This window comes from Vombatus ursinus, unplaced genomic scaffold (genome assembly GCF_900497805.2).
Source record: "Vombatus ursinus unplaced genomic scaffold, bare-nosed wombat genome assembly UNPS02014809.1, whole genome shotgun sequence".
Lineage (NCBI taxonomy): Eukaryota > Metazoa > Chordata > Mammalia > Diprotodontia > Vombatidae > Vombatus > Vombatus ursinus.
Window position 1 is genome coordinate 22208433 of NW_020954587.1, and position 26670 is coordinate 22235102.

Here is a 26670-nt window from a genome sequence, read left to right on the forward strand (position 1 = left end):
GGAGTAGATTATGTTTATGTTTATGTTCAATATTCTGGGAGTAATATTCGGGGAGTTATCTGTTTTCATCAGACGTGGTCAATGTGGGAACGTGGAATTTACATACACATTTTACATGCTTGGCATAGTACTTCTAGCACATTGTGATTTCATAAGGCCAGTGTTTAACCAGCTTTCACATCTGAGCAAAGAAAACTGCCTGCATAATTAGCCTATAATGGTGGTGGTGGTAGTTGTGGTAGATCAAAGGGATAATTAATTAGTTTCAGCCACAGGTGTAGTTGTTGTGGATACTTTGGGGTTGGTGCATTCATGGCTGTGGTAGAAATAAATGTCCTATAGATATTACATTTCATACCATGTGTATCTGTGAAATATACAATCTCAATACGTACACTCTTATGACTGCAGTTGCAAAAATGTTCCTTAAGACAAAGTTTTAAGGAACACTTTTACAACTACAATCATAATTAATTTACTCTGGAGAAAGACAAAAATAGTCCATGTTCCATTATTTGTAAAGTTACCTGCTATTTACCTTCATTATTTTTGCTTTATTCACTATATTTGTATTTAAAGACCTAATAATAATGTAAGAACAAATGTACAAATAAAGATGCAGTAAAAAGAAATTATTTCATATTCCTAAAGTCACTGTATATTAAGCATAGCAATAAAACAAAAAACTCATGTATTTGGGTTTTTTGTTTTTGTGATTTTTTTAATATTTGCCTAACATACACATGTTGTAAAAAATAGTTAACAGGGAGATAGCAGGAAATAACAGGAAAACAAGAAACAGGAATGATAGGTAGCTTTGTATAATATCTGATGACATTTTCATGAACAATCTAAGTGTAATTATTAAAAACACATATATTAAGTTGATGTAAATGGAATAAAAATTCTATAAATGGATTTTAAAACAAACAAAAAGAAATCGGATAACATAAATCTGTAATGGACTTAGTCACCTCTGTTGTTAAGACTTCCTCCATCTCATAAACCATAGAAGTGCAATATCAGCTTCTTTCAGAGAGACTATGGATACTGTTATTTTAGCTTTAAGACGGAATAGAATTTTGGATAGAAGTAGTTTCACTATCATTGGGAGTGAGTTAACTGTCATGGCTCTGAGAGTTAAAATGAGACACAAAATACATGCTCTCAGGTGTGCCAGCTGTCATGTGAGAACAGCTTCTATAGGCAGGAGGGTGAATAGAGGGGGTGAGGAGAGGATTCTCTCTCTCTCCCATCCATGTCATGGGGAGTCCCAAAGAGAGAATTCCACTCCACACGTTCCAGACAGAGGAAAAAGGGTTCAACAGCTGAAGTGCTTTCTCCTTTCTCCTTTCCTTTCCCAAAAGGAAAAGCTCCTTTCTCCTTTCTTCCTGCCTCAATCATGACTCCTTTTTGATACAGGTAATCACAGTTGTCCTTGCAGGTACAAGACACTTGCTGAAGGATTTGTGCTTTGGAAGAATAAAATAATACTCTTATTGGTCAGTGGAAATGATCAATATGTACTCCAAGGACCATCCAGATCTTATTATCCAGATCTTCTCGGGGAGCTCATTATACATACATCAATGTATGTATGTATACATTGTATAATCCTGAATTCAGTATGTATGTATACATTGTATAATCCTGAATGAACCCTCCAAATGCAATCCCTGTGTCAAAGACTCATGGCATGAAAGGCCTGGGTACAATTTGATGGATATTGCTTTGTTTTGTTTTGTTTTTTACTATTTCAGCTTACTATCTCAAGAAATCTGGAAAAAAATATGCATGGCACCCTGCTATTGTACTGAGACTGATCACATGGTTCACTATATTACTGAAAAATTTAAGATGAGGAAGAAAACAAAATAGAAATCCTTGCAGAAACAACCATGAAGTTCTAAAAAAATTCCCCAGTCATTCACAGTACCAAATATTGGACTCCTCTTGCAACAACTCTTACCTTGCTATGCTACTTCCTCTGAGTTTTGTCTTTTTGTACTATCTCTAATGTATAAGATGAGGGCAAAGACCCTCCTGAGGCAGCATGGTACAGTGGAAAGAGTCCTGAATTTGGAACACTTGGGTTTGAATCTTACCACTGCCACTTACCACCTGTTTAGCCTTGGGAAAATCACTTAATTTCTCTGGCTATCAGTTTCATCATATATAAAATGAAGGTTTGGACTAGATAACTAGTATATCCTTGTTTATCAACCCTACCAATCACCATATTTACTTTAAGGTAAACATACTTTATTTTCCCAGTTATTCAAACTGGAGAGGAAGGGAAGAAATGGAAAAAAATTTTAGGACTTGCTATATTTGCTTGAAGTACTTAAAAAAAACCACTCTGCATCTTACAAATTATACGGGCTTATGTGAACAATTAAAGAGAAAAAGATCAAACTTTAGGATAACCTTTAGAGTCCTATGATAAAGAAAAAATAAGTACTATGTGTTATTACTATTTTCTATGCTAATTTTTTGATGAATGAAAGAGCATAACTTAAATCTCAGCAACTCTAAAGTCATTTCTGCCTAAGTATCAATTCCACTACCTGCTTATTTTATTTGTGCCAAATCCTTCAGCAATCCAACCCAAACCAACATAGACACATATTCACTTGCCCCTTAAGCTAATTGTTTTTTTTTGCTTACCAACTTGCATTTGTTTCCCAGGACACTTGTGATATCCAACTGAATTGCGAGCTTCACAAAAATACTCTCCAGTGTCAAGTTTTGAAACACTGTTAAATTGCTATTTTTGGAGGAAAAAAAAGTCATTTTCATTAAGTGGTGAACTCATTAAGTAGATCATACTGTACAACAACTTTTTTGAGTTGTCTGATCCATTACACAGAGCAGATTTTTCTATATCAAATGACATGGTATTTTGTCTTGTTATTTTCAGTTTAAAACTCATCCAGAATTTCACAGAGTGAGTAAGTAAAAATTCTTTAACTTGACAGAGCAAGCTAATAAGCTATCAGCTGTAGGAGTTCTGCAAATTTTCTGCTGGTGATACTGGACAAATGGTCAATGCATGTTTTATAAAGTTTGAGTACAAACTGTATGAACAAATTCAGATTTCTCTAGTATCCAAGGAATCCCTAGTTATTAATTAGGTTCTCCATAATCTGACACTGAGTTCATGTACTTTCCAAAGGAAAAAAAATAAATCATTGTAACATAGGGTTAATGAAACTACTGCCAACTTTTCTTTCAGGAAGTTCTTTAAGCACTAGGCAAATCTAACTCAGTATTTTATTAGTTATTCTAATCATAATGAAACAACTCTGAAAAAAGAGAAGACTAAAAAGGGCAATTGAAAAATAAAGAGAAAGATTTTTGAGTAAAAATTTTAATATGGTTTTCTCAAAAGCCTTGACTCCTTGGGAAATTTTCTTGACCACAACTGAGGAAGAGAGAAAGGAAACACAGGTTGACATCTTGCTGTTTAATCTCAGTGGGGTCCATATGAGAGTAAAGCAGTACTTTTATTCCTCCCTGAGAGTAAAGGTACTTTTACTCCTCCCTAATTGTTTCTCTTTTACATTTTCCTAAACAGCTTGGGCCATTGCTTCTCTCCTCATGCCTCTCATGATACCCTCCCAAACATCTCTCACATGTATTGTCTTCTCTCAAATAATATAGTCAGCCATCACTCTAATTTAGTCTAGCCCTCATCATCCTATTAAATTAAAATAGACTATTAAAATAGATTCCTAATTGGTGTCCCTGACACAATTATCTCCCCATTTTAATCTATTCTTGACAAATCTGGTAAAGTGATTTCTTTCTTTTCTTATTTTTTATTAAATTCAATTTTACATTTTGTAGTTCTGAATTCTCTCTCTCCTTTTTTCCCTTCCCTCAGACATAGAGAAGGCAAGAAAAACAAAACTCATTCCAAGTATGTATAAACAAAACAAATTTACACATTAGTCATGCCCAAAAAGGAAAAAAAAAGAAAAGAAAATATGCTTCAACATGCACTCTGAGTCCACCTGAGTCTCTATCTGGTGGTTAATAACATTTTTCATCATAAGTTCTTTGGAACTGTGGTTTGTCACTGTGTCGATCAGAGTTATGAAGTTTTCAAAGATGTTTGTCTTTACAATATTGGTTGTAAATTAAAAAAAATATTTTCCTGGTTTTGCTCACTTCACTTTGTATCAGTTCATACAAACCTTCGAGGTTTCTCTGAAACCATCCCCTTGATCATTTCATATAGCAAAATAGTAATCCATAACCTTCATATATGATAACATGTTCAGTCATACCCCAACTGATGAGTAACCCCTCAGTTTGCCACCACATAAAGAGCTGCTTTTAATATGTTTGTATATATGGATCCTTTTCCTCTTCGTTTGATATCTTTGAGAATATAGACTTAGTAGTTGTATTACTAGGTCAAAGAGTATACACAGTTTAATAGCTTTTAGTTATAGTTCCAAACTGCTTTCCGGAATGGTTGGACCAGTTCACAATTCCACTAACAATGCATTAAATAAAGTACAGGTTTTCTCATTTCTCATCTAGCATTTATTATTTCCTTTTTTTGGTCAACTTCGTTGGTTTGATGAGTAGAAGGTAGTATCTCAAAATCATTTTAATTTGCATTTCTTTAATTATTAATGATTGAGAGCATTTTTTCATATGGTTATTTATAGCTTGGATTTCTTCCTCTGAAAACTGCCTATTCATATCCTTTGATTAGTTGTCATTTGAGGAATGGCTCTTATTCTTATGAATTTGACTCAGTTTCCAATATATCTTAGAAATGATACTTTTAGAATATGGGAAAGGAAAGGGAGGGTGGAGGTAAGATGGCAGAATGGAGGCAGCAACTAAACTGGACTCTCCCATCATTCTCCTCCAAACAACTTTAAAATAATGTCTCAAAATGAATTTTGGAATGGCAGAGTCAACGAAAGGTCAGGGTGAAACATTTTTTCCAGCCTACAACAACTTAGGAAGTTGGCAGAAGAGGTCTGTGACACCCAGGTAAGGGCCAGCCAGGAGTGCACACATCAGCAGGACTAGGGGTAGGCTATAATAGTGGCATCAGCAGCTTCAGGATCTCCCAGAACAGAGATAGTAAGGGGGTAAGACAAGTGATCAGAAAGAAATTACAGGGGACCCTTTGCTGGCACTGAATGTGTGGCTGGGTGCTGTTTGGCAACCCTATTGCCCATATGCAGTTCTGGGCTATAGTTTCAGGGCAGAGAGGAGTGTTCGTGGTTGGTCACAAGGGATCAGGGGCCCTGGTTGCAGCTCCAAGGCAGAGAAGAGTACTAGCACTTGTGGCTACAGGGGAAGAGGGCCCTTCCTGGGTAAAGACCAGAGCTCAAACAAGGAGAGCAGGGACGACACCTCTCCCAAGATCACACAACCTTGAAAGTACTGAAAACTGGCAGTGGTCAGAAGAAAACAAACTCTTGAGAAGAGACAGGGTAAAAAGAGAGAGGATAAACAGAAGAAAATAGGATGGAGAGAAATACACAGTTAATAATCATAACTGTGAATGTAAATGGGATGAACTCATCCATGAAACAGAAGTGGTTAGTAGAATTGATTAGAAACCAGAATCTAACAATATGTTGTTTGTAAGAGGCATACTTGAAACACAAAGACACATGCAGAGCTAAAATAAGGGGCTAAAGCAGAATCTATTAGGAGTCAGCTGAAGTAAAACAGTTAGGGATAGCAATCAGGATCTCAGACAAAGAAAAAACAAAATAGACCTAATTAAAAGAGATAAGTAGAGAAACTACATTTTGCTAAAAAGTACTCTAGACAAAGAAGTAATATAAAACACATTTATAGCAAATTTCTCTGATAAAGGCCTCATTTTTCAAATATGTAGGAAACTGGATCAAATTTATAAAAATAAAAGGATACTCTAGTTTATAAATTGCTAAAGGATATGAAGAGACAGTTTTCAGAAGAAGAAATCAAAGTTATCTATAATCATATGAAAAAATGCTCTAAATCACTATAGATTAGAACAATGCAAATTAAAACAACTCCAAGGTATCACTTTACACTTATCAAAAAGGACAAGAGCTGGGGAGGATGTGCAAAAATAGGTACACTAAAGAACTATTGGTGAAGTTGTGAACTGGTCTGACCATTCTGGAGAACAATTTGGAATTAGGCTCAAAGAGCTATAAAACAATACATACCCTTTGACTCAACAATATGACTACAAAATGCAAAAGAGATAAAAGAAAAAGGAAAAGCACCTATATGTACAAAAATATTTATAGCACCTCTTTTTTGTGGTGACAAAAAATTGGAAATGAAAGGAATGCTCATTCACCAAGGAATGGCTGAAGAAGTTGTGGTATACGACTATGATGGAACACTATCATGCTATAAGAAATGATGAGTGGGATGGTTTCAAAAAAAATAGGGGAAGACCTGTATGAACAAAGTAAAGAGAGCAGAACCAGGAGATCATTGTTCACAGTGAAAGCAATATTATAATGATTATTGGCTGTGAAAGACTTAGTTGCTCCGATCAATACAATGATCAAAGACAATTCTGAAAGACTCATGATGAAAAACCCTACCCTCTTTCAGAGAGAGAACTGACGAACTCTGAGTACAAATTAAAATATAATATTCTCATTTTATTTTTCTTGCTTATTTTGGTGACATAGCTACATGGGTATATGTTTTGCATAATTTCATATGTATAATGGGTATCACACTGCTTGCCTTCTTGGTGGCTGGAGGGAAGAAAATAACTCAAAATTTTTTAAAAATGTAAAAAAAAATTTAAAAAATGAGAGGCTTATCAGAGAAACTTACTAAAGAATTTCTCCTCAGTTTCTTGTTTCTCTTCTAATTTTAGTTGCATTAGTTTTGTTTACACAAAAGCTTTTTAATTTTGTATAATCAAAAAAGTATCCATATTATCTCCTGTGAACCTATTTTTTGTTTAGTCATGAACCTAGCCATTGGTTTGATAGATAATTTCTTCTCACAGTGATTTTCCAAAGCACATCCCTTTCATACTCAATAAACTCCAATGCCTTTCTATTGCTTCTAGGATCAAATATAAATTCCTCTGGTATTTGAAGCCCTTCACAACCTACTATTTTTTTTTTTTTTGCTGTCCCATGACAATTGCTTCCCTCTGACTCAGAGAAATTGTTTATAATTTATAAAAAGATAATAAGCTAATTAACTTCTTGTTAATTCATTAAAACCTCATTGTGATTATATCTTGTGACTATTGCAACTGAGGTGGAAGATTTAGTCCTCCTTCCTCCCCCCATTTTCTCCTTCCTCTTTCTCCCATTACACTTAATATGTACATTTCCCACAGTAGAGTGTAAGCTCCTTGAAGGCAAGGATGTTTCATTTTTGTCTTTTATCTCTAGGACTTTATTTTTTTTTTATCTCTAGTACTTTAAGCTATTTGTCCTGCTACCTCTTTTTTGCTCTTCCACCACTACCATGTCCCTCTTCTTTATTTCTTAATGGCAAAGAAAAAGGAAAATGGAGAAGAGTAGTCTTGGCTTATTTCAACCCCACAAGAATATTGTTCTCTTTCTCAAAATAGGCAGTCTACTTCCAGAATAGTCACCATAAATTCAGGGTAATTGACAATTGTGATGTCTAAAAAGTTTGAGAAACAACGTTTCTGGGTAATTAATCATTTTATTAACACTTCTAGCACATTATTAATAGAAGGGGTCAGTGACACTCTTGAATGCCAAAGATTCCTCATGGAACCCACTCAGCACTTACATAACCTTAGTAGAGTGGGTCTTCCTGAGGATGGCAATTGACTCTGATTGGTTAACAAGTAATGAAGGAAAATGAATATTATAATGAGAGGTGAATCTATTCTAATGAGTGGCTAGGGCACAGGACTTTGATGATGTCATTTACTTCCAAATCACCCCCAGTCTTGGGCAATTTAATCAAAGAATTTATCTCCACCTAAACCTTAGTAGAACACAATGGGCAGGAATTCACTTAGATATGATGGTCTAGGTGGGGTAAATTTTTGGCAGAGGTCAGTAATGTTCTTTAAAGGCTGGGTTTCAAACAAAGGAATAGGATAGGGAAAAAGTGTGGATTTTTCCCATAATTGGTTATTAATAATAATTTCTCTCATAATATAAATTAGAATAAAATAACAAAATGGTATTCATTCTTAATTATGATGAGTAGTGAGAAGGAAGTCACACATTGATCATCATAAGCTTTACAAAACATACATTGCCTGTATTGTCTATTATTTAATTTGTTGTTGTTCAGTTGGTTCAGTTGTGTCTGACTCTTTGTGACCCCATTTGGGGTTTTCTCAGCAAAGATACTGGAGTGGTTTGCCATTTCCTTCTTCAGGTCTTTTTATAGATGAAGAAATTGAGGAAAACAGGGTTAAGTAATGTGCCCATGGTCACAAAGCTAGTAAGTGTCTGAGGTTGGATTTGAACTCAGGTCTTCCTGACTCCAGGCCCTGTGCTCTATCTACTACGCCATCCAGCTGCCCCCTATTATTTAATTACATAATGAATTTCTCTTTGGGTCATTTTTTTGACATCATAAGATCTTTCAAGGTCAGAAGCTATCCATGGAAAATATATTTACATGCTTTTGTGTTCTATCACCTGCTTCGAGAAAAAATAAATTTAAAAAGTAAATATAGCAAGGTGTGACAGCAGTTTTTTCCTCTCCCACAAACATCAGCATAAGAACTGTTGGACCTGCTGACTGCCCCTGCTGACTCTTGAAAGTGATGAGGGCAAGATCTCAGTAAGGAGTCTTTTTATATTCTTTAGCCTATAACAGATTAAGGATCCAAAGTGTAGTTTCTAACTACAAATATATATTTTGTGAAAAGAAATGCTGAATTTTTAAAAAAAGGATTTAACATTTTTGCTTTTGAGCTTTAAAGTAATAATAATGGTTTTAAAAATTTCATGTTCTGTGGAATGCAGACATTTTAAAATTAATATTTAATGTTGCTTTAAAAAAATGAACTTTAAATCTGATGTTCCTTCCTACGTCTCAGAAAATGTCACAAACGTGGAAATGAAAAAAGTTTACTAACAGATTATTTTCAAGTATATTGTTTACTTTTAGATCACCTAGAGATTCCCATAAACTTAATTCTTATAATGGTCAACTCCCATATGTACTTCAAAGGCAGAACAGTCATATATTATGAATAAATCTGAATTATCTGTAAAGGAGATTACCAAATCAGATAATACAATAGGACAAGTAGTTTGTGACATTCATTGCTTGGGCAGTGAATGAGCAGAATATCTTTGAGAATATTTAAGTATTTGCTTGGTGACTAATAAGGGAGTCTTTGCACAGCCTTCCCTCACTTAAATCCAATTCACTTGCAAGTCATGGCATCACCTTCCAGATGTCATGGTCCTCTTCAAGAATGAAGGACAAACAACAACAAGGGAATCTATGCTTTCTGTATTTTTACACATAGGGAATAGGATAGCAGCAGAAGCTTGTCACCCACCCCCTTGAAATTTCCACCATAAGAATTTGTGGACCCTGCCTCAACATATCCTATGCTCAGCTTTCCAAACCTGTCTTTCTCCCTACCACAGCAGGCCTCCTCCTCATTCTTGCTCGTTTGGGTCTATCTCTGTACCAAGCTCCTGTTACATTTTCCCTACCGTCCCTACTGCTGTAGATAGCAACAATCCAGGCACCAGACTGTCTTTTTTTCTCCATAATTTTAGCTCTAGAATTTTTAATATTTATTCATTTTTTGAGGTGCGTGATGAGGACAAGGGTGGGGCTGGGCCTGTGAAACTGACAGGAAACTCCTTGCATGGAAAATCTCTCCATCAAGCCAAGTTGATATTATCTCTCCAATTAAGTCTTCAGAAAGTTTCCCAGGTGCAACAAGAAGTTAAGCAACTTGCTTATGGCCACACAGTTGTTATATGTCAAAGGATGAGACTTCAACTCCCATCTTCCTGATTCTAAGGCTGGCCTTCTGTCCACTAAGCTATGCAAATGGCTAGTACATAATAATTAATAGGTTTGTATTGTTGTAAACATTTTACTAATTAAAGAACAAAATAAACTTACCAGAGTCCCAGTTTTTCTATTCATTGTGTAAGAGATGTTGGTGATTTTGTGGCCACTTTTGGGATTTTCTAGTAAATGAACACCATTCTTGAACCACGTGTACTCAGGAGCTGGAAAACCTTCTTTATCTTGACATTTTAGTTCTACTACAGTCCCACTCAGAGCTGAGCTGGGGACTTCACATAATGGAACACCAGGTGCCACTAAACAACAGATAACAGATGGTATTAATTTTGTAAAGTAAATGCAAATTTTGATTGCCAGGCAAAAATACACAAGTTTGTAACACATTCTTTTGTTTTTCAAGAGGTCTCCCTCCACCTAATGGTTTTATGCTCACACTTATATAGTGTTGTATACTTCATAAACTGTGAAGTATAAAAGTATGAGTTACAATTGTTATTATCATTATCCAGACAAAAAGATCAAGTCCAACCCAGAGTTCGTCCCAGCCCATGTATAAGACATCTTGGAAGCTAGGTTGATTGGCTCCATTGGGTTGAAATGTTCATGTCTAATCTGGGACCCAGGGACTACAGACTGGAAGATATGCCTTAGCTGAGATTGAAAACCAACTTCAAACTCAAAGAAAACTCCAGAATTGACCAGACCTCCTGATGGACCTCTGGATTAAGGATCCACTTAGAGCAGATGCTCCTCTGAGTTAGCTACATAATTTCTTAGTGCCCCAGGCAACTAAGTCTAAGACTAGGAGGTACAGGTCTACATTGGTAATAATAATAGCATTTATATAGCACTTTAAGGTTTGCAAAACTCTTTATATATATTATCTGATTTCACTCTCATAACAACCCTATGAAGTAGGTGTTATTCATTATTACTCTCACTTTAAAGATGTGGAAATTGAAGCCAAGAAAAAGGTTAAACGACTTGCCCAGGATCACACAGCAAGTAAGTACTAGAGGTGAGATTTATTCTGGGGTCTAGTCTTTCACTAAGAGTTTCCTATACTGATTAGATAATGGGTCCTGTGAAAAACAAACAAGAGAGTCATATAATATTAGAGTACCAAAGAGCAATAGGGATATCATTTAGTCAAACACTGTCATTTTAATTAGTGAAGAATCTGACTTGCTCATGATCATATTTAAATGACCTTGCTAGTCAAATGATAGAGCCAAGAACATAGGAACTTTGAATTATAATCTTTTCAGCTACATCACAGTGACTCTCTTGGAATGTCCATCACTTTTGCCTTGTAATTGTGCCACACTGTTGGAAGAGATGAATTTATGTCATCCTATGTATAGAAGCCAAATGATGGAAAAAGTACTGGAGTGAATCAGAAAAGGCTGGCACTAATCCCAGCTCAGCCACAAACTCTTGTATGATCTAGGACACATTATCTTTCTGGGCCTCTAACCAAGTGTTCTTGCCTTATTTGCATCTTAGACTCTTTTGGCAGTCTAATTAAGGCTACCAACCCCTTCTCAGAATAGTCTATTTAAGTGCATAAAATATAATTAATACTATTACACAGGAAACTAATTAAATTGAAAAATAATTATCAACATGTTAGAAAAATACACATATACACAAGTTCATGGACCCTAAGTTAAGAATTTCTATGCCAAGACTTAAAATTGATAGCTACTTCTTTACTTTATTTACCATTATTTCACCTTCTATAATATTCTACATAGGAATAGGGAATAAAGAGCAGACATGATTAAGAAAATTTTTAAGAGAATTCATTGTAACACACTCACATATTAGAATACCACTAGATGAAAACAAATTTTCATTCTTTACCTAATACTTCCAGAGCAATAACATCCTCTTCAAGGTTTTGGCCTTGATCAGATGGTACACTAACTTCACAGCGATACTGTCCAGCATCCTTTCTAGTCACATTTTTAATTCTGATGCTGAAATTGAGCATCTCAGCTCTATCCTTAAAATCACCTTTAAACAAAAAGAAACATAAGTAAGATACTTAAAATTAAATAATAAATACACTGTCATAATACTTATAATTTTAATAAAGTGGAGTAAGAAAAGCTTAATACTTTCAATAAATCTTTTAAAATTCAATTTTATTTTTTTAGTTCCAAATTCTTTCCCTCTCTCCTCCCCCTCCTCTACTCATTGAGAAAGCAAGAAAAATAAAACCCATAAAATGTAGAGTTATATAAAGCAAATTCCTTCATTGAACATGTTGGCTCCCCCCCCCCCCAAAAAAAGGAAGGGAGAGGAAAGGAGAGGAGATATCTATATTCTGAATCCATCAGCAATCTGTTAGGTGGTAGATATCACGTTTCATCATGAGTCTTTTGGAATTGTAATTGATCTTTATGTTAATCAGAGTTCCTAACTGGTTGTGATCTCATGTGTGGTCTGTTCACTGCTCTCCTGGTTTGAATTCTACAAGTTTCTGACCCACTATTGTGTCTTTCTGATTGGAAGTTTCAGTAGAACACTGTTGGACTCAGTCACTAATGGCCTGTTTCAGAAAGACTCAACTGCAGACATCTCTTTGGTCTGGGACTGATGCCCTGGTTATCAGTCAGGCTTACACACTGGGCTAAAGCCTAGAATTTAGTCACAGCTCCATTCCTGGGTTCAGAGCCACACAGCTACATTTCCAGAATTTTTTCCTTGCTCAGTACACAGGTAGGGCCCATGTTAATGACACCCTCTGGATCTCTAAGCTGGGGATTCTCTGTGATCTGTTTCTGCTCTGCTGCCCTCTCTTGACTGTCTTTTGGTTACAGAGGCCTGAAATATCTCACATATGCTCTTGACCAGACTTTGTTCTCAGTGTCCTCAGACCTCTCCGTCTTGCCTCCCTACACAACCCTCAGCTGGAAAAAAGACTCCTTGTGACGTTTTCTTGGTTTTCCTGATCAGAGTTCAGTCTGGTGTATTTTCTAGATTGCTGTGGAAAAGAGTTATTAAATCTTTTATAAATTTCCCCCATTAAAGATATTCTCTAATGCCTCATTATGTCATATGAATGACCCTAGCTTCTTAAAGACCTTCAAGATTTGTCCCCAGGTGAAAATTTGAAGTGGCTTTGTCCCTCCGAGACATAGTCTCTAAAGGCTTAGTTTAAAAGGTGGAGCAGCAGAATATAAAATCTGCTTAGTCTTCCCTATCAATGAAAGCTAATATTTTTATAGCACTTCAAGGTCTATAGAGCACTTTGCAAATATTATCTCATTTGATCCTTAGAGCAATTCTAGGATACAGTTACTATTATTATCCCCATTGACATGTGCTTATTTTAAACTTTGCACATTATCACTAATGTAGCAGATTTCATGTAGTAACAAGGAACAGAAGTGATATCATTATTGCTGAAAGATCCTGTTTCCCTACTGAAAAATTATATTCTATTACCTCCTCTTAGTAAGTCACAGAGCTGCTAAATCAGTTGGAAATGGTAATTTTTGTGCAGCTAAGGACTTGAACGAAAAAGGGAGATTTAGGGACAAAAATAATTCATTTTATTTCTACATATCATATGTTCATGACCATTACCTTCAGAGCCTCATTGAAATTTCTCTCACATGTTTTGGAAAACCAGCTCTGCCCTTTTTTATTTGTCAACTGGAAAACTATGCACTACATATAGTGTTTCACCACTTCCCCTCCCAATGACCTACAAGTCTATAACTTCTTACCTTGAAAAGCTTGCTGATAATAGACAAAGGAGACACTGGGTCCAAGTTTCTTCCATTCTAATCTTGAAGGAGATGTTTTCTTTTGGTACTTACAGGATAAAATTGCTTCTAGGAAAAGGAGATACAATCAGTATTTTCTCACTATCCCTGTGGTAGATTTCACTCTTCTTACTAATAGGTGAACACTCCTTTTTGTACTTTGTATTCCTAATTTGCACTTGACTTCTTGATTGGGTCCTCAGAGAGCAGATGCTGCTTTGGATTCTATGGGTAATCACATAAGTAGTTGCTTTAGTCATTGAGCCCCCAGTAGTGTGTTTCCTATTATCAAACAGACAAAACAACTTCTAGCTAAGAACAGAGGCAGGTAACCCAGTTTGCATACATTTACTCCAGAAGAAAATACAAACAAGCCTCAAAACAGCACTAGACCAAATCATGAACAAGAAATACAGTGAGAAACTGCAGTGACTTTATCAACTGTAGAAATCATCCAAAAACCACAGGCAATAGAAAAGTCAATCTGCCAGAAAAAAAAAATCTATTCATACAAGACAGAAGCCTCCCAACATAATCAGAGATGCCAATAGCATTCACTGCTCTGGGTTTAGAAGCAAAAAAAATAAGAGGGATCCCACAAAAAAGTTCCAGAATTGTTGTAAAATAATAATGTGGCCCTTCAAAGTGATTAGACACAGTAGAAACCAGTTTAAATCTCACTGAGATAGGAATACTACAAGCCCTGGGGCTCTGAGGCTTTGTAATCTGTCCTGAGATTCCATAGAAGGCCCCGAAGAACCAGCCTGCTCACACACAAAAATCCAGCCCAAACCTAACAGCATTCTTAATATAGAGCGTAGAGGTGGAGGTCAGTATGGGAGCCCAGATGACCTAAGAAAAGCCCAAGAAGGGCTGAAATGTAAAAGAGAATCTGCTGATCATGGTACTAGCACAAAGCCCTAGCTCAAGAACTAAGGCTAAAGATATAAAAAGAAGAAACAGAGCAGAGATAGATATCCAAGTCTAACCTAGAAGAAGATAATACCTCCACAACTGCAAGAAAATATTCCAAGCAAAATATGGATTGTCCATAAGGATTACATAAACATCTAGAAGAAATTAAGCATGAGGTTGTAAAAAAAAAATTAAAGCTCTAGAGGAAAGAACTGGAAAAGAAGAGTTTAAAATAGATAGTGGTAAACTTTATCCAAATAATAGATTCCTTTAAAATTTATAATAGACCAAACAGAAATCAATGACTCCATGAAGCAGTAAGAAATATTAAAATAAATTTAAAATAATGGAAAAAATAGAACACATATGTATATATATACATATATATGTATACATGTATATTCTATTTATATATACACATATATGTGTACATATATATATATGTAAATTCAGTTCAAGGAGAGATTACTTAAGAATTACTGGATTCCTGGTCACAAGAACAACAAGATGAGACTAGATATTTTCTCCAATCCCCACAATCTCTCAAACTGCTCCAAAGCAGAAATTATGCACCAAAGTTAAAGCAACTTATTAAGTGTCTATTATGTGTCAGGCACTGTGCTAACCTCTGGAGATACAAAAAGAGGCAAAAGACAATCCCTGCCCTTAGGGAGTTCACAATTTAATGGGAGAGGCAATAAACAAATATATACTAACTAATCATATAAAAGACAAATAGGTAATATTTAATAAAGAGAAAGAATTAAGAATGATTGAGAAAGGCTTCCTGCAAAAAGTTGGATTTTAGTTGGGACTTAAAGAGAATATAAATGCTTTTTATTAAGCCAGTATTTTTATGAAGTCAGTAGGTAGAAATGAAGAAGGGGTGCCTTATAGACATGGGGACAGCCAGAGAAAATGTCTGGAGATGAGAACTGGAGTGTTGTTTTTCACGGAACAGCCAAGAGGCCGGTGTCACTGGATTGACAAGTATGTAAAAGAGAGAAAAATATAGGTAGATTAGAAAGGGGGGCAGCTAGGTGGCACAGTGGATAGAGCATTGGCCCTGGAGTCAGGAGGACCTGAGTTCAAATCTAGCCTCAGACATAATTACTCACTAGATGAGTGACTGGGCAATTTACTTAACCCCAATTGCTTCACCAAAAAAAAAAAGAAAGAAAAGAAGGTTTAGAAGAGTCACTTTATATAATGGGATAGTGAGTTGATAAGGCAAATATAGAAGGACTGCCTAGCAGCAATGAGTGACCAGCTGAGGTTGTGTAACATAAATCTGTAGTGGGCTCAGACCAGTTTGATTTTTTTCTACTTTGGTCAGTAGTATATGTGTAGGAACAAAGGAATGATGGGAGTCATCCAATACTGAGCCTTGGCAGAGTGTAACTGGTTAAATGATAAGGGAGGGTAGGGATTCAATAGAAAAGGATAATGTAGAGTTGAATCAGTTCACCAATGGATCAAGATGTAGAAAAGAGGAGAGAGTGACTAGTTCAAGAGAGATGGCCTATGAGAGAATTGAGAAGCCAAGGATTGGAGGTCAGGTATGGATGAAGACTAGGTTTTTGTAAGAGAAGACAGAGGAAGAAGTGAAAAGCCTATAGATTATTACTGGATAAAGAGATTTTGGAACATTTGAACATGGAGGTAGTACATTTGTGGCTGATAAGATCAAGAGTATGACTATTTTTGTGTGTCACTGAGATAGGGTGCAGGAGCAGGTCATGGGAAGTGAGTAGACTGAGGAACTGAGTGGTTAGGGTGTTTGAAAGAGATTCATATATTCTGAAGTCCCCTAGTACAAGGGCAGAAGTTGTGGAGGAGAGAAAAATTGACAAAATGAGTCTAAGTAGACATAGGGCTGTAGGTGTGATTCTGTTATATTTGGATGATCTCAGAAGAAGAATGGAATGGATAGGGAATAAGAATGCATTGGAAAAGGGGGGGAAGGGAGAGGAAGAATGGGAAAACTTATCTCACAGAAATGGGGTACACAAAGAATTTATACAACAAGAAGGCAACGTGGGGGGTAAATGAACCTCATTCTCATTCAAACTGGTTAAAGGAGGAAAGAATATACATTCTTGTAAGTTGGGTGCAGAAATACATCTTACCCAGTAGTCAAATAGGAAGGAAATTGGTGAAAGGGTTAAGAAGTGAATAAAAAGGATGTTAGATTAAGGGAGGCATTAATCAGAAGAAAACTAGACTCTTAAAGTGGGGGGGGATGGGGAAGAAAAAAAGAGGACAAGTGTAAGGAAATAGGATGGAAAAAATACAGTTAGCAATCACAACTCTGAATGTAAATGATATGAACTCATCCATTAAATAGAAGATGACAGCAAAATAGATTAGAAAACAGAATCCAAAGATATCTTATTTACAGGAAATACAACAGAACGATTCTCACAGTTAAAGTGAGAGGATGGTAGAGAATCTATTATGCTTCATCTGAACTAAAAAATGGCAGAGGTAGCATTTATGATCTGGACAAAACAAAAATAAATAAACCTAGTTAATAGAGACAATCAGGGAAATTACATTTTGCTAAAAGGTGTCATAGACAATTGGTTAATACCAATACTAAACACATATGCCCCCAAAGGCATAGCATCTAAATTTTAAAAGGAAAAGTTAAATGAATTACAGGAAGAAATAGACAGGTAAATCAATCTAAAAAAAATAAGCAAGAAAGAAGTTAAAGATCTGAATAGAAATAGGAATGGTAGACATGTTACATCTCTGGAGAAAACTGAATGGGAATAAAAAGGAGTACACCTATTTCTCAGCATTGCATTTTGCAAGAATTCTCCCTGTATTAGGGCATCAAAATCCTCACAAACAAATGCAGAAAAGCATATATGTTAAGATACCTTTTACAGACCATAATACAATAAAAACTTCATCTAATTGCCCTTGAAACAAAAATTAAAAATTAATTGGACACTAAATAACTTGATTCTAAAGAATGGGTGAGTCAGAGAACAATTTCTAGAAACAACAATAATTTCATTAAAGATAATAATAATAATAATGAGACAACATAGCAAAATTTGTGGGATGCAGCCAAAGCAGTAATTAGGGGGATAGTATATTTCTAAACTTTTTTATCAATAAAAGAAAAAAAGAGCCAATCAATGAATTGCATCTGCAGCCAAAAAACAAACAAACCAAAAACCTTAAAAAACCAAGTTAACTCCACCTACTAAAGGCCAAAATAGAAATCCTAAAAATCAAAACAGATTAACAAAATTGAAAATTTAAAAATCATTGAAATAATAAATAATACCAGGAGATGACTTTTCCGAAAAACTATTAAAATAAATAAGACATTACCTAATTTCATTAAAGGGAAAAAAAATGATCACTATATGAAAAAGATTAATTCACAATCAATGAAGAAGAAATAAAAGCAATAATTAGGACCTATATCTTCCAACTATATGCCAATCAAATTGGCAATTTAAATGAAATGGAGAATATTTATAAAAACATAAATTACTCAGATTAACAGAAAAAGAAATAGAATATTTAAACAACCCTCTCTTAGAAAGAAGACATTTAAAAAGTCACAAATTACTCCACCCTCAAAAAAAAAAACAACCAAACATCACCCAGTAACAAAAAAGCAAATTCCACCAACCATTTGAAGAATGATTAATTCTAATGTTACATAAGCTATCTGAAAAACTAGGTCAGGAAGAGATCCTACCAAATTCCTTCTTTGATGCAAATATGGTCTTGATACCTAAGGCAAGGAGAGGCAAAACAAAGAAAGAAAACTAGAGGCCAATTTTCCTAATGAATACTGATTTGAACATTTTAAACAAAATATTAGCAAGAAAACTAGAGCAACAGATCAAAAAGATCTTACACTATGACCAGGTTGGATTTATACCAACAATGCAGGACTGGTTCAATGACAAGAAAATTATAAGCATAATTGACCATACTAATAAAAAAATATATCATTCAATAGCTGTAGAACAACCTTTTAAAATTACTAAATTATTATTAAATAAATAATCATATATAGAATATATAATAAATTATATATACATAAATAAAAATTATCAAAAATACTAGAAAGTACAGGAATAAATGGAACTTTTCTTAAAATGATAAGTAATCTCTGTCTAAAACCAAAAGAAAATATTATATTCAATGAATATAAGTAAGAAGCTTTTCTAGTAAGATCAGGGATAAAGCAAGGATGTCTATTATCCACATTATTATTCAAGATCTGGCAGAAATTAGGTATAGATAAACTTCTTACTCCAAATACCAATATAAGCTCAAAAGGGGTAAATGGTTTATACATAAAGTGTGATATCATAAGCAAATCAGAGAAACATGGAAGAAATTACCTTTAAGATCTATGGATAGGGGGAGAGGTCATGACCAAACAAGAGATAACCTCCCAGGAGATAAAATGAATAATTTTGATTCCATAAAATTAAAAAGGTTTTGCATAAAATAAACCAATGCAGCTAAAACTAGAAAAGAAACAGGATATTGGTGACGGTATTGGTTTCATCGCATCAAGTTTCTGTGGCAAAGGTCTCACTTCTAAGATATAGGGGGAACTGAGTCAAATTTATATGAATGAGATGCATTTCCCAATTGAAAAATGATCAAGGGGCATGAACAAGCAGTTTTCAAAGGAAGCAATCATAGCTATCAATAGGCATAGAAAATGTTCTAAATCACCAGTAATTAGAGAAATGCAAATTAAAATAACTCCGTGGTACCACCTCACACTCATCAAATTCATTAAGATGATGAAAAAGGAAAATGATAAATGTTGGATGGGTTGTGGGAAAACAGGTACACTAATGTAGTATTGATGGAGTTGTGAACTAGGCCATCCATTCTGGAAATCAGTCTGAAACAATGCCTCAAAAGCTATTAAACTGTGCATATCCTTTAACCCAGCAAGACTGTTACTAAATCTATACACCAAAGAGATGAAAGTAAAGGGAAAAGACTCCTTATGTACTTACAGTAGCCATTTTTGTGGTGGCAAAGAATATGCTCTCTACATTACACTAGAATTCCAGTTTTTATTTTAAGAACATTTGCTATGATTTGGAACTATACTCATAGGCTATAAAACTGCATACCCTTGATTCAGCAATATCACTACTGGGTTTTATCCCAACAAGACTAAAAAAAAGGGAAAAGGACCCATTTGTACAAAAACTATTTAGAGCAGTTCTTTTTGTGGTGGCAAAGAGTTGGAAATAGAAGGAATGTCCATATGGACATGACTTAATCTTTCTCAGCCTTAGTTTCATTGTCTGCAAAATGGGGATAATAATAGCACCTCCCTTATAGAGTTGAGTTGAGGATCAAATGATATAACGTGTAAAACATCTTGCAATACTTAGTGTTAAATAAACGGTAGGTACAATTGATGATGATGATGATGACCCTCTCCAGCAAAGAAATGAGGAAAAGTCATGGAATGTTTTTTCTTGGTATGATGACTGTAAAATGTTTGTGCTTTTCTTCTTCTTTTTTTTTAATTAAATTTTTTGAATCAGCAAAAATTTACCTTTTCTCCCTCCTAACCCCACTACTCTCAACTGAGAATGAAAGAAAAACAAAATTCCCATTACAAACACGCAGTCAAGCAAAACAAATTGAACATGTCTAAAAGAAAAAAGAAATTAATATATACACATATATATGTACATACAAATACATATAGGCATACATGTCTCATTCTGTACTCTGAGGCTTTTACTTCTATGTCAGGAGGTGGGTAACATGTTTTGTCACTAGTCCTCTGGAATTGTGATTGGTCATACACTCATCAAAGTTCCTCAGTCTTTCAAAGGTGTTTGTCTCTGCAATACTGTACAAATTGTTCTGGTTAAGTTCACTTCATTCTGCATCAGTTCCATTTCCACCCCCTCAGTTTTCTCTGAAACCATCCCCTTTATTATTTCTTAAAGCACAACAGCACTCCATTAAATTTACATACTACAACCTGTTCAGCCATTTCCCAATTTATAGTAGCCTGCTCAGATTCCTGTTCTTCGCCACCTCAATATAAGTATAATTTTTTTACATCCTTATTTAGAGTTTGTTTTGCTTAGGACTAATGCCTCCCTGAATGTACCCCCTCCTTTAATTCACTCTGCTCCTTTTCTCCCCTTTCCCTCCTATTTACCTATTGGGCAAAATGTTTTTCCTTACTTCCTTATTACTTGTGTGTGTGTGTGTGTGTGTGTGTGTGTGTGTGTGTGTGTATTCTTCTTTCCTTTGGCCAATTCAGATGAGAGTGAGGTTCAAGTGTCAGCCACCCTACCTCTTCCTCCTTGCTTGTATATATAGACTTCTCCTTGCCCACTCCAACTATGTGAGATAATTTTCCCTAACCTTACTCCCAAGCCCTGCTCGTATTCCTCTTCCCTTCTCTTTCTAGTCTTCTTTTAATATCATCAAGACAAGACAGAACTACTCCCAGTACTTTAGTCTAAGTAGACTCTATGCCCCCTGATGACGATAGGGTTCAAGTAGACACACATATCATTTTTCCATATTACAAAATAAGCAGTTTATTCTTGTTTTGTCCTTTGTCATTGTTCATTCCTGTGTTTTTCTATTTCTTTTAACTCTCGCGTTTGAATTTTAAATTTCTATGTAACTCTGGTCTTTTCATAAGGAATGCTTAGAAGTCCTGTATTTACTTAAAAGTCTATTTTTTCTCCTGTAGGTTTATACTCAATCTTTTTTTCAGATAATCAGGATTAAGTGACTTGCCCAGGATCACACAGCTAGTACCTGAGGCTGGATATGAACTCAGGTCTTCCTGACTCCAGGGCCAGTGCTCTATCGACTGTGCCACCTAGCTGCCTTAGGTTCCCCACTTTTTTTTAATACTCATTCTTGCTGGGTAAGTTATTCTTGGTTAAAAGCCTATATATGCTTTGCTTTCTAAAATATATTGCATGCTCTCTGCTCCTTTAAAGTGGTGGTTACTCCTGACTGTGACTCCTTGGTACTCAAATTCTTTCTTTTTGACTGCTTGCAGTACTTTTCCTGACCCAGAAGCTTAGGGTTTTGACTATAATGTTTCTGGGAATTGCATTTGGGAATCTCTTTCAGGAGGTGACCAGTAAATTCTTTCTATTTCCACTTTGTCCTTTGGTTCTATTAAGTTTGGGCAGTTTTCTTTTAAGATTTCTTGAAATATAATGTCTAAACATTTTTGGGAGGGAGGGATGACTTTCAGGCACTCCATTGAGTCTTAAATTTCTTTTCTTTGATCTGTTTTTCATATCGTTTGTTTTGGTTATAAGATACCTTACCTTTGCCTCTAAGTCTTTTTTGACTCTGTTTTAATATTTTTTGTTGCCTCATGAAATCACTGGATTCCATTTGGTTCATTCTAATTTTCATGGGCTTAATTGCTTGAGCAAGGTCTTACACCTCTTGGGCCAAGTTGTTGATTCCCTTTATAATTCTCTCTTCCATGGTTCTCATTTATTTTCCATTTTTTCTCTAGTATTCACACATCACTTATAAAAACATTTAAACTTAAAAACAAAATAAAACAATACCTTCTTGCTTCACCTCTTCTAGGAATTCAAATATTCAAATAGAAATTTTGCCCAGGTTTTTTCCCCCCCTTTCTGAAACCTTGCTTGTAGACTTTTTGGAATTATTCTCTTCTTCTGGTTCGTGTCTTGAGTTTTCCTGCCACAATAACAGATCTTTAAGTGTTCTTGTTTGTTTGTTTGCTCATTCTTCCAGTCTAATTTCTGACTTTGACTTGCAGTTTGGTCTAGTCTTATGGCACTTCTGGGGAGAAGGTCTGAGCTGTTCCTGGGCTGCTTTCTTGGGTTACTGAGTGTCATGTTATTCCAGAATCTCAAGGACCGGGTGGGGACCTGCAAGCTAGTATTGCATCCAAAGTGGTCTGATCTTTGGCAAAATCTGACTGCAGCTTCCTTGATGTGAGCTCTGCAAGTCCTGGACCTGGGTTTGGACCTGAGCCATGGTGGAATATTGCTGCACTCAGCCCCATCAGTCAGCTGGAAAGCTCTGATGGTTTAGAGTACAAGCATTGTGAGTTTTTTTTTTTTTGTTTGGGATTCCCGCCCTGGTTATTCCTGACTGCAGGCTTCAGAGTAGGCTAGAGTAGAGGTTCCCAAACTTATTTGGCCTACCGCTCCCTTTAAAAAAAATTACTCAGTGCCCCCCGGAAATCTACTTTCTTTAACCCTTCAATGTTTTTTTATTTAAAAAAAAAATTTTTTTTTAGGCAATTGGGGTTAAGTGACTTGCCCAGGGTCACACAGCTAGTAAGTATCAAGTGTTTGGTCTGAGGCCACATTTGAACTCAAGTCCTCCTGACTTCAGGGCCAGTGCTCTATCCACTGCGCCACCTAGCTGCCCCTTCAATGTTTTTTAAAATTTGCATCATTTCAGAAAAATAGAAAATTTTTTTTAAAGTGATGCATCTTAAATTTAATAATTTATTGTAAATTTGTGATTTTTTTTCCTGCATTGAAATTTTGATGATTCAATATTGGGTCATGTAACCATATAGTATCGTATTATAAACAAGTCATTATATGCACACATTCCTGCTAATGTATGCTGGGCTTCTCAACACTCACCTGCCAACACCTGTTTGTTAAGACATGCCAGCAGACTTGACCATTGACAGGTTATAACTTACATTTTGTGTGTTTATTTGGAAAATAACGTAAACACTATGACTTTAACTCTGTTACACAACAAATGAAACATGCAGTTTTTCAAAAGTTTCTTATCTTTTCTTTTTTCCCTATATTTCCACTGCCCCCTTATTTTTATTCAATGCCCCACAATTGCACCCGACGCTACTACTGCTCCTCCATTGTTTCAGCATCCTCCAATGGGCTGGAGGGTAGAATTGGTCTGGTCTGAGCTATACCACTATTGCTTGCTTCTGAACTTCCTCCTTGCTCTGTACATAGTCTAGGACCTAAAACCACTCTTTACCTCAGAACCTCAGATCTCTGAATGCAGGTCCCTTTCTCGGTCCATACTGCATCTAGGACTGGGTATTAGGTGACAATGCCGTCAGTTGGTGCCTGTTCCTGCACACCGCACAAGGCACTCCAGGATGAGTCAGGGACCTTCTCTTGCCCTGATGTCATTCCCTCTGTCCTAGAGTACTCATTCCTGCATGCTCTTGGCAGAATGTTCTCCATGGCAGACCCATTCTCTGTGTCCATAGACCTCTCTTGTCTCCCTATGCTGACCTGACCTGGAAAAGTGACTTAATGTGAATTTTTCTTAGATTTCCCATCAGGATTCACTCTAGTGATTTATACCTGTTTGGAGAGTTTTGAGGGTTTTTCGTTGTTTTTTTGGGGAGGACCTCACTGTACTGCTTCCTGCTACTCCAAGAGCTTGCCTTTGTCTCTTACTCTCAGAGCCCCCTCTTGTGGGGAAGAAATAATATCTCACTTAAGAACTCCAGTTGAAGCAAGAAACTAGAAGTAGAGATAAAGTCCATAATTTGTTACCCAGAGTACCCGCTGCAGCTGGCAACAACTAGGACCAGAAGAGTAACTCCAAGCAGCTATCATGCAAGACAAGCAGAAGACAGTGCTCATCAGAGACTACACGCAAAGTTCAAGTGTCTAGCAGAGGTGGACCACACAAAACCAGCAGGCTCTGTGGGAATAGCTTGATATCTCCAGAAGACACTGGTGACAGGTGAATTGACTCTCCAAGTATGTCTCGTCCACATGTGTTTCTGCCCCAACCACATGTGATCTCTATTTGTATTCACTCTTCCAACTGATGGTACAAATATTTATGGAAAAGTGTTTCAGATTGTTGGTGGGAAATACATTTTGCTACTTTTCTTAGTGTGTTATTTCATTATTATTATGCCTTTGCTTTGAACTAACTTTGTCCTCTGGCTGACTAGCAAAAGTAAACATATCTGTGGGGACTTGTGAAGCACGGTTTATTTTTTGTTTTCTTTAGAAAAAGGAAGCTTGCAGAGTACCTCAATCCTGGGCTAGTCTTATTTGGGAGATCCACTGTGGATGTTGGAGGTTGCCTTTAAGTGTTAAATAGTCTTTTATTGATAATGGCAAAACTCCACTTAATTGAAGTTGCATTATGACCATGTTTACAAATGTTCCATCACTGCTTTATATCATGGATATATCTCTAAAAAGTTTAATATAAATCTAACTTTAAGTGAAAAATGAACCACATAGAATAAATAAAAATAAATGAATAAAGGAAATTTATGCTGAGTCCTTCTGGAACACAAATATACAAACTGCTACATTAGACACAATTTCTCAGTTTTATGATTGGTAGTTGGGGCAGGACTAACTTTATAATAGTGCCTATACAATGGGCAGCTAGGTGATACAGTAGAGAGGGTGATAAGCCTGGAGACAGGAAGACTCTTCTTTGTGAGTTCAAATCTGGCCTCAGACATTTACCAGCTGTGTGACCCAGGGCAAGTCACTTAACTCTGTTTGCCTCAGTTTCTTCAGCTGTAAAATGAGCTGGAGAAGGAAATGGTAAACTAGAATCTTTGCCAAGAAAACCAAATAGGGTTGTGAAGAGTAAGACAGGACTGAAAACAACTGAGCAACAAAAATGCTATAGAAGTCAACTGACTTTGATTCTAAATCTTTCCACTGCCCCATTCTATTTCTCAGTGTCTTGCACATTAAAGCCACTTAATACATTTTTGTTGCATTGAATTTTAAGTTTCCTAGAATATATTTCATATCAATGTCATCCACCTCCAGATGTGAATTGACGCATTTTTTTCCTCTTTATTTTTCTTGCTTTTCCCCCCCAAGTAGCTAATGTGGAAATATGTTTTGTATGACTTCAAATATATAATGGATATCATACTTCTTTCCCTCTCAATAGGTGGGGGAGGGGGTGAAGGGAAAGAGAGAAATTAGAACCAAAAATTAAAAAAAAAATATACTTCATATAAAAGAGAATTGGAAGGATAGGGAAGGGAGAGGCAGAGATAAAGAAAGGAAAAGAAAGTAGGAAAAAACAACCTAATTAAGAGATGTTATTCTTTATAAATATGAACACTAAAAATATATCCTGTTACAATAGTACTACAACTATGCGGTAAAGACTAATGCGTGCTAGGGGATTTATCTGAGGAAACTTGTAGTTCCGCACTATTCAACAAGAAGAGTGGGTGGTGTCTTCCTGAACTCTGGATTTCAGTTAAATTTCCTTCCAACAATTAAACACACACCCACACTTCAAGTAGTCATAACTTCTAACTCTTCATCTTTTCCTATGTGATCTTAAACGTGAAATGTAATGCTAAAATAATATTACGTGAAGCTCTACTCTTTTAAATTAATTTTTATGAAAAGCTTCATATGAACAAAATCAATTAAATATATTTTATGACTATAATTAAATACATACATTTCAACATATATATTTTCATAGCATTTTTGTCCATTCATTTGTACATTTTTCTTTTATATATAGTCAATCTATTCTCTTTTTCTAGTTCTGCTTTCTTTTCACAGCACCCTTTCATATAGCTTGGCCATGATTCTTTATATCCCTCATAACTATCAATCTTAACTTCATTAAAGGATTCCTTCATACTAATATACAATATATGGTATAGCCCAATAGGTGGGTAGTCTCAGTTGTTTCAAATCTTACAGTGATTTAATAATAATAATATAATAATAATAATTACTATTATTATTTATATGGCCCCTCTCTGTGCCAGGCACCGTGCTCAGCCCTTTAAAATATTATCTCATTTGAACTTCACAATAACCCTAGGTGCTATTATTATCCCCATTTTACAAATGAAGAAACTGAGACAAACAGGTTCAGTGACTTGCCCAAGGTCACATAGCTAGTAAGTGTCTGAGGTTGGATTTGAACTCTCATCTTATAAGGCTCTAAATATTTTTGAACA

At 35.7% G+C, this 26670-nt stretch overlaps 1 protein-coding gene across 4 annotated transcripts in view; it reads right to left on the minus strand.

Annotated features, from left to right (window-relative positions):
* The window catches only part of JAM2 (junctional adhesion molecule 2), an 86656-nt gene that overhangs the window by 24465 nt on the left and 35521 nt on the right, over nucleotides 1-26670 (minus strand). For 3 of the 4 annotated variants that reach the window (XM_027875648.1, XM_027875650.1, XM_027875651.1), the window contains exons 3-6: nucleotides 13746-13853; nucleotides 11872-12024; nucleotides 10099-10301; nucleotides 2668-2767 (exon numbers count right to left, since the gene is read on the minus strand). In XM_027875648.1, the coding sequence (XP_027731449.1) occupies nucleotides 2668-2767; nucleotides 10099-10301; nucleotides 11872-12024; nucleotides 13746-13853 (564 nt within the window). The remainder of the gene's footprint in view (nucleotides 1-2667; nucleotides 2768-10098; nucleotides 10302-11871; nucleotides 12025-13745; nucleotides 13854-26670) is intronic. The other variant, XM_027875649.1, reaches the window with a different exon arrangement.